Source organism: Corythoichthys intestinalis, chromosome 9, assembly GCF_030265065.1.
Source record: "Corythoichthys intestinalis isolate RoL2023-P3 chromosome 9, ASM3026506v1, whole genome shotgun sequence".
Taxonomy (NCBI): domain Eukaryota; kingdom Metazoa; phylum Chordata; class Actinopteri; order Syngnathiformes; family Syngnathidae; genus Corythoichthys; species Corythoichthys intestinalis.
In genome coordinates this window covers 10,824,360-10,833,109 of record NC_080403.1, presented here as the reverse complement: position 1 = coordinate 10,833,109, position 8,750 = coordinate 10,824,360, and the positions used below count along the sequence as shown (strand labels likewise).

Sequence of the window (8,750 nt, the reverse complement as noted above, 5' to 3'; positions counted from 1 at the left end):
TGGCAGATGGCTACAAAAAGCGTCTCACTGAAGTTATTTCAGGTGGTAGGGTGTCCTAGCTTTTTCCTCAGTTAGAATATGCATTTTTGTTGATATATTTGGTGTCATGAGTATAACAATGTTAATTTTTGTTGTTTACCTACAACGAAATCACTTTATTTCCCAGAGATAAAGAAAAACAAGATCAGATATTGATATGTAAACATTTCTTAATAAAGAACTGAATATTTAATGGGGTGTCCTAATTTTTTCACATGAATTTATATGTAGTTTATATTTTAACAAAAAAGCCAAAATTATTCCTTTATCAATGCTTTGAATGGGAAAAAATTACTTGACGTTTGTAGGATCCATTAGAATATTGCAACAATTGTTACATCTTTGAAAATATCTCCTAAATTCAGTGATAAGGATTATTTTTAAAATCTAAAAAAAATGTCTTTTTTTCGTGTGAGTAGTCTTTCGTTTTCGAAAAGTTGACTTTTTCACTTTTCTCAAGACATCTCTTAAATGTGTTGAATACCTCCTTTATTCATTTGTTGAAAAGTAAAGGACAAACATTGTTATGATTCAATTTTTGATTACACATAAGCAAAAAAAAGAGTTTTACAGTGTTTCAGGTAGCAAAATCAAGATTGTCAGGCCACTGCTGAACAAAACATTTATTTAGAAAATCGAAACAATCCTCAGAATACATGCAGAAGCCTTTTGCGTCGTCATGGAAAAAGACCATTTTGAGGGACAACAGTTGAAAGACACTTGTTTCATGTGCAAATATTACAATATCGCAAAACCTCTCAGATGTAGTGTATTGATTACCTCCGCCAGTATCTCTGTTTCAGTGGAGACTCTCAGATATGGAAAGGGTAATCGTGCAAGTAGTTCAGGAGAGACTTCGGCAGGGGAAGTTGGTCAGGGCAGTTTGTGTTTCTGTTGATAGCGAGGCGTGCTAGGTGCTGCAAACGTGGAAAGGTCTCTGGCCTGTGTAGGGGATGCAGCAGCTTCAGGATCACGCCGTTGTCCTTCACAGAGGGGACTAGGACATGGTCGGGCCTTTTGTGGGAGAGGTGATTATCCTCAATGGACGCCGCCGGTCCTTGCGGCGCTTGTCCCGTTGTAGTGTACCACTGGACGAGACTGATGACGTCAGGGAAAGACTGCAGCTGAGGCAGCTCAGGACTGAGCGAGTCCAGCCAGAAAGAGCCTCTCCTATACTGTATTCGGACACTGGTCGGTCCGCACTGGGTCATCACTGACAACGCCACCATATACTGAGGGTGACTGCTGTCCCGCACCAGGAACGTGCCTTCAGACTTTGCCAGGAGTTTGTCCCGAGCTTGGCTCGCCGAGATGGAACCCCAGTACCAGCCTGCAATGACGACATATAATTAAAAAACTTGCATTAAGCTTCAGCTAGACCAGAAATCAGCAACCTGTGGCTCAAGAGCCGCATGCAGCTCTTTGACCCCTCTGATGTAGAGTACAGTATACTAAATTAATGAATATTTGATGAAAAAAAAAATTCTAGTGCTTACGAGACTGCCAATGTTTAATACCAGTCTAAAGTTGTTAGTACATCGGCTTTTTCCCATTAGCCTCAATGTAGCAATGCTACTGTTTTACAATGTTTCAAATCAATGTGTTTCCTTATTTTGTAACTTTAATTCTACAGCGTGTTAATGACCAATAAACATCTGTGAAAGGAATTGGAGTATCATTTGCCATCAACACGCACGTGTGCCGAGTGCACGCAGCACACGCAAACGCACGCACAAATGTATGCACGCACGCGGCAATAAATTGCAGCCAGGAAAATAACAAACCTCATTTTTATTTACCATGCGATTTATTTACTTTTTATATATCGCGACAGGCTCAAGTCAGACTCACTGCTGCTTCCTCGCAGCTACACATTCAAATCTACAGAATCCAGTTAGCGTGTGTTTCAGGAAAGGTTTTAAAGCCAATTTAAAGTAAAGTTAAAGAATACTTCCAAAAATACATTATGAATCATTAAAAATAATTACTGAAAATGTACAAAAGCATGGCTTGTTTACAATTTCGGCAATCCTGATTTCTTTGTCGTATTGCTAAAACAGCAACTATTGAGCCCACCGGTTCTCAAAGTGAGGTTTGAGAACCACCAGTTCTAGGGGGTGTCCTTCTAGTGGTACGCGAGAGATTGCCTGAATTAAATGTTCAAACGACCTTTAGCTTTTTTTTAATCCACTAAACTGCATTTTGTACAGTTCAATTTTATTCACATTTACCTACAAAAGATTCACTGAGATTGTTCTATTTCTTTTCCAATATTTAAAACAACCTCAAAAGTGTAATGCGATTAACCTCTTTAAACAAAGTGTGCCGGTTAAATGCTCAAACTGTGGCCTATGAAAATGTCATAAATGAATAATAATATTAATTTTAAAAACTAAACCTTTTTTAGATTGCCCAGGGGCTGGCTCAAAAGATCACTCACTTTGTTGTCGTTGTTGAGAAGACCAGCTGAAACTTCTACTCCTATTATTCATGGATGGATCAGAATGAAATTTCTATATTTGTATCCACATATGTATATAATATATGTGTGTGTATATACTGTACACATATATGCATATATAGGCGGAAAACACCCAGGTGACTTGAAGTTCCCCTCTGAGACCCCCAATTTGGCCAAATTTAAAAATTGTCCTATATGCATGTGTAATTAATCATTGGAAAGCTTAAAATCTCTATTTTCTGGAGGAAGAAACATTTTGAAAAGGAGGGCATTTTTTGACACTTTAAAAGTAGGTCAAATCAGGTGAGTGAAAAATAGACATTTTAGACAAGTGTCTCATTTAAAAAAAGGTTTTAACACATCCATCCTGGTACAGAATGAATAATGAACACTTCAAGATGATCCCCCTTTGTCTACTCCAAGTCTTTGATAATCAATATGCATGCATTAAGACATGTGGGTGGATGTACTATAATAAAAGAAATTGGTGTGTGAGTAAATGTACATTTAATTTAGCCCTGTGTTTTATTTTTTTAAATAAACATGGCTAAACGGGGAGTTAGCTTTATAGTTAATAATAACTTTACTGCATACATTTTTTTGATTTGGCTTGATTTTAATATGTGCAAACATAGACTTCAGAATTAATCATCATTATGAAGTCTACGGTGCAAAGAAAAACATTTACAGGGCAATTTTTGGGGGTTTAAATTTCAATACCATAATATTTAAATTTTTGCAGTGGGCTTTTAAAATACTTTTTCAATTATGATTAAAGAATGCTAATGCATGACTGCTTTGACTTAGAATAAAAGGCTCCATCCTCCATATGCATAAAGGGAACACTGTCTCCGCTGGCGTGCCCCAGGGCTCTGTTTTGGGGCCGCTCCTCTTCATCATTTGCATTCTCCCCCTCGGTTCCATCTTCCGCAAACACAACGTTCACTTCCACTGTTACGCGGATGACACCCAGCTCTACATTTCCTCAAAACCAACCGCCTCTCTCCCACATTCCTCCCTCACCCTCTGCTTAGATGACATTAACTCTTGGTTCTCTAACTTCCCCCTAGTCAACAGCTCCAAAACAGAAGTCCTCCTAATTGGAACCACCGCAATGCTCTCTAATGTCCATAAGTTCTCTATTACCATCAACAATGTACCGATCTCTCCTTCGTCTCCGGTTAAGAGTCTGGGTGTCATCCTCGACAGCACACTCTCCTTCCGGTCACATATTAACAGCATCACCAGATCAGCCTATTTCCACCTTCGCAACATTTCTCGCCTCCTCCCTTCTCTCACCCGTCATACCGCTTCCACCCTGGTCTGTAATCTCCCGGCTCGATTATTGCAACTCATTGCTCTTCGGTCTCCCTAACAAGTCCCTCCAGAAACTGCAGCTCCTCCAGAACTCAGCAGCACGCCTCATCACTCGAACCCCCGCAACACACCACATCACCCCCATCCTCTGTCAACTTCACTGGCTTCCCGTCAAACAAAGAATCAATTACAAGATCCTCATCATCACCTTCAAAACACTCCATGGCCTGGTCCCTCCCTACCTTTGTGATCTACTCCGTTTAAACAATCCAACCAGTTCACTTCGCTCTACCAATATTCTTCCCCTCTCCGCCCCCCGTGTCCGTCTCTCCACCTTTGGTTCCAGAACTTTTAGTCAGTGTGCCCCCCAGCTCTGGAACTCTCTACCCCTGATCTTCGCAGCATATCTACCCTAATACTTTTCAAATCCAGACTGAAAACACACCTGTTCACTCTTTCTTACCCACCATATTCCCTAGCTCTGTTATATTTCTATTTCTTTTTTATTGTGCTTTTAATCTTTTATCCTTTTAATACCTTTTTATCGTACTGTGATTCCATGTCTCTTGTGAAGCGTCTTTGTGTGGTTTGAAAAGCGCTCTAGAAATAAAATGTATTATTATTATTATTATTATATACTGTATATGTGAGTACATAACAAAATCTATTTATTGTATTTAGACTTGAAGCCTAGGACCTAGGCTTTATGATTTAAGCCTCTAATGTATCTAATACTGCGATATAACCAATAATAAGCAATCCAAACAGCAACACGGGTTTAAAAGATAATGGACCGCACGTTAGTCAGTTAGCCTGCTGTGTCAATAATTCTCACGCTAGCATTTGACTGCAATATATGTTTTTTTCTGTGGGTTTCTGGTAACCTGAGGTGCGAGCATGAGCGAGCTTAATTAAAAACATGCTGATTTTTTTCCCCCACAATATTTTTATTGATTTTCAAACTAATAATTCACACCCTCAAAACAATAACATACTTTAAAAAGACCACACCAGGAATACACACCAAAAGAAAAAAAAAACCTGAAACCAACAAAAAAATTGTTCCTCTAACATTATAAGCTCCATCTTCACCCCCTTTTTTTTTTTTCTCCCCTCTCTCTCTCCCTCTCATACTCCATAAACAGAGAATCACAGTCCCCAATATGATCTGGTGGACCTCATATTAGTTTCATTTTAAAACATGCTGATTTTAACGAGAAATTATTGCGTACTTACCTTGTTTTAGCCAAAAACTCGGTGTAGCATGTATCACCGAGTGTCAACACTTAGCTGTGAATGGCTACAATGGCCGGACTTTGTGGGGATTTTATGGGTGAAATACATGAATATAACAAGGTCCGCGACACAGAAGTCATGGACAATTGGGAGTGGTCGAGATTTTCTTTTACAAATGTTATATTTACACTTTTAATTCATTTTTTTCTTTGTTTGGATCGATTATCATCTAAAATATTGGGGAAAATGCTACAGTAACAAAAAATACAAGTAAGCGATAGTTATGAGGTAAATATCCGTGACCTATTTACAGACACAATTTTTTTCAATGTGACGTAATTCGTTTAAAATTTTAAAATATGCGAGGGAATATTTTTTATAACGTTTTTTTTTTTTTTTTTTTAAACTAAATATTAGACATCAATTGATGATTCTAAGCTAAAAATGGTAGACATTTCGAATAAAAAATATAATTACTTACCTTCTTTTTATGGCTGGATTGAAACAAAAGCGGTTGCGGGTGTCCGAAAACGAGGGTCTCCAGGGTAAAACGGACAAATTAAAAATAGTCCGGGGGGTGCAAGAGCAGAAACGGCTTTTTCAGCCTTATGTATGTTTTCCGCCATATATGTATATATCCTGTGACCCTGATTTATACATGTATTTTTTGTTTCAGAGTTGATTGCATATTTTAACCTTTTCTTTCACATTTTTTTAAACCCTTTACAGGGCACTCATTTAACTCATTCGCTGACATTGACTGTGCTACACGTGTAATCCATATATAATATACAATATTACAGAATACCAGTTTAAGTATTATTAAATGACCAAAAAATAGGTGGACATCCGGACTTCCTCTTGATGAATTTTTTTCATCTTGTATTGTTCTATGGGACATTCTCAAAGTCCAAAGGTTTACCACCAGTACAGAGTTATATGTGAGTTATGATCTAAATAAAAAGGTGTGACACCAATGGTTACCTGAGGTGTTTAAATAGTGGAAGGTGGTGGCGATGCAGGAAAGATCTTCATCTCGATCCCAGCTGGTGTTGGGCAAATGAGGGCATGAACCCGGGTCCACTCGATGGGCCGTGGTCCCAGTCGGGGCAACCATATCTGACAATCACAGGACACCCGTACAGTCCGTGTTAGCAACATATTCTCACATAATCATAAATTCGTGTGCCTTTAACGATCATAATCAGTCAGCGATGTAGGCCTATAGCACTGTACATGCAGAAGAATAAAATGCCCTTCAATTTTATTTCAATTAACATGTGTGTTCACTTTTACTGATGTTTTTAGTGTGCTGCGTGCAGTCGGATTTTTCAATAATGATAAACACATAAAAGCGCAGTTTTTATACACCCACGCATAATAGCACCACAACTTTGCATCGATGACAACATCAACAACAGTTAAACATAAAATCACGGAGAACGTATAAGACGTCTTACAAATAAACAACAACAGTTGAACATTAACAAGAAACACCTTTACAAAAATATCTATTTGACACAATCTCACCTTTGACCACGATTAATCATAAAGATTGAAGAAATAATCCAAAGGAATAGCTCCGTCGGCGCCTAATTCACTGAAAGTCAAACCCAGAAAACAAGTGAGTTCGTGTAAAACTGGCAAGGTTCAAGGAATCATGTTTGCCAGCAGGGTTTTGTATTTCAGTGCGGATGACACGGGATTTGCAGCTCGAACTACACTTCCTGCACACTTCAAAATAAAATATTTACGACGCTTCTTTTCTTTCTATTATTTTTTTTAACTGTAAAACTGCTGTAATGCCTGCAGTAAGCATAAAAATAAATCTGTGGAATCTATGAAAAATTGAATTCACTATATTGGATTTATAGCGATAATTTTTTATTTTTAAATACAAATTATTCATTAAAAAAAAAAAAACCTCAGAAAGGCATATCCGCAAGCAACACGTCACCTTTGCTCATTAATATTCATGACGTTTGCAATTGTTGCTAGGCGGGTCAACCTCCCGTTTGTCCCTAATAGTAAATGCATGGAAATAGTGTACGGAGATGTTTACTAAGCCAAACCTACCAATTCTGTCCGAAAATGATGTCCCAGGTGCCAAATTTACTGGTAAAGATGTAGAAGAACATGAAAATGTTCAGTTAAAGAGATGGCTTGAGTGTCTGGGGCTGAAAAAGACGGGAAAAAGAGCCAACCTGATCCAACCGTAGCCTTTTTTATCGACAGCTTTTTTTTTGTGTGCATTGCCTTACGCCACTGACAATGACATTCTCCTGTTTCAACAATCTATCCTTTACCACCATATGCCCTGTCTTTCTTATATATTATATCCTCTGGTTGTTTTACGTCTCTGACCATTCTTGGGGGCAATTTGCATTGCTATTTTTGTGTAGCGATCGCAAATGCTACTCAGTGACAGCCAACGAACACTTTTAATGTTTTCATTAATAACAAATCTTAGTTCTATAATTTATTTACACTACCAAAGTTGTTTTTTACAACAGAAAAGGTAACAACAGTGGCAGTCAGATACATTTTTCCCCCCCCAGGTCATTCATTGTCAGACAGAAGCAGCACGGCAAAACACCACGCTAAAAAATAAGTAAAAATATCAAAATGGCTTACCTCTTCATCCATAGTTCAGCTCATAGCCCCAACAAAATGTTTACTGCATATGAAATGTGAATGGCTTCACCTTGCTGTTGTTAAACTGGTCTTTTGGGCGTCTGTGCATGTTGATCCATTTTTCACATTTTTTCCTCCGAATTTTTTAGAATCGGGAAATGTATGAAGAAAACATCTTATATATGTCGTAATGTCTTGAGTCATTTCTACAATTTCCATAGCAATGGTGTTTACTTGGCATGTTCATTTTTGAAAGATTGCCAGAGAAAACCAGCAGAAATAACATGGATTGTATGCGAGGGCGTGCCTATCTATAATGACCCACTTCCGCGTTACGATGGCGACGTCACAGTCTAAAAATAGCATTCGTGCGGTACGTTATTATTGAATTCTCAGGGGGAATTCATAAATTAATCCGAAGTCCAGCCAATCTGCAATCACTCTTAATTGTTAAAGAGCTACTGGAAAAAAGAAATACTTCAAACTCAAACTCTAAATAACTCAAAGAGACTTTGGACTCCTCAATTAAGTGAAAAAAAAAACTGTAGGAAAATGTCTTTGATCCAAAGTCCAAAACTTCATAAAATAGAATTAAACATGCATTACCTTTCAGTCCAAAACTTTTTGTCTGACTGTCAGGATGGAAATAAAAATAGTAATCATTGTTTTCCTTAGATGGCCATTTTGACAGAAATCCTCTACTACGCTAAACATATAATTGCGCCACAAATATTCCCTCAAATAGGACAAGGCTTAATAATAAGTCGCTGATAGCATATTGGACACGCCTCTACAATATCGGGTGGACATCGGGGACAGTGCCTCTGGATTGGCTGAGTGGTGGTCCTCCTTTTTAAGAAGGGGGACTAGAGGGTGTGTTCCAATTATAAAGGAATCACATTCCTCAGCCTCCCCGGTAAAGTCTATTCAGGGATGCTGGAGAGGAGGGTCCCTTGAAAAATCGAATCTTGGATTCAGGAGAAGCAGTGTGGTTTTTGGCCCAGCCGTGGAACAGTGGACCACCTCCAAGTGTATGGTAGTTCGCTCAACCAGTCTACATGTG

At 38.4% G+C, this 8,750-nt stretch overlaps 1 protein-coding gene across 1 annotated transcript; it reads right to left on the bottom strand.

Moving 5' to 3' along the window:
* Positions 1–327: 327 nt before the first annotated feature.
* LOC130921229 (cytokine-inducible SH2-containing protein-like) lies at positions 328–6,751 on the bottom strand. Its single transcript, XM_057844872.1, has 3 exons — positions 6,584–6,751; positions 6,038–6,172; positions 328–1,369 (listed from the first exon to the last, which is right to left on the bottom strand). Exons 2-3 carry the CDS (start codon positions 6,168–6,170, stop codon positions 852–854), a joined length of 651 nt encoding a protein of 216 aa, XP_057700855.1. The 5' UTR covers positions 6,171–6,172; positions 6,584–6,751; the 3' UTR covers positions 328–851.
* Positions 6,752–8,750: the final 1,999 nt, after the last annotated feature.

Bases quoted from the DNA above. Each gene is read 5' to 3' on its own strand.
- LOC130921229 (XM_057844872.1), bottom strand. From the start codon at position 6,170: ATGGTTGCCCCGACTGGGACCACGGCCCATCGAGTGGACCCGGGTTCA. The intron at 1,370-6,037 runs GTAACCATTGGT...TCGTCATTGCAG, and splicing joins CCACTATTTAAACACCTCAG to GCTGGTACTGGGGTTCCATC.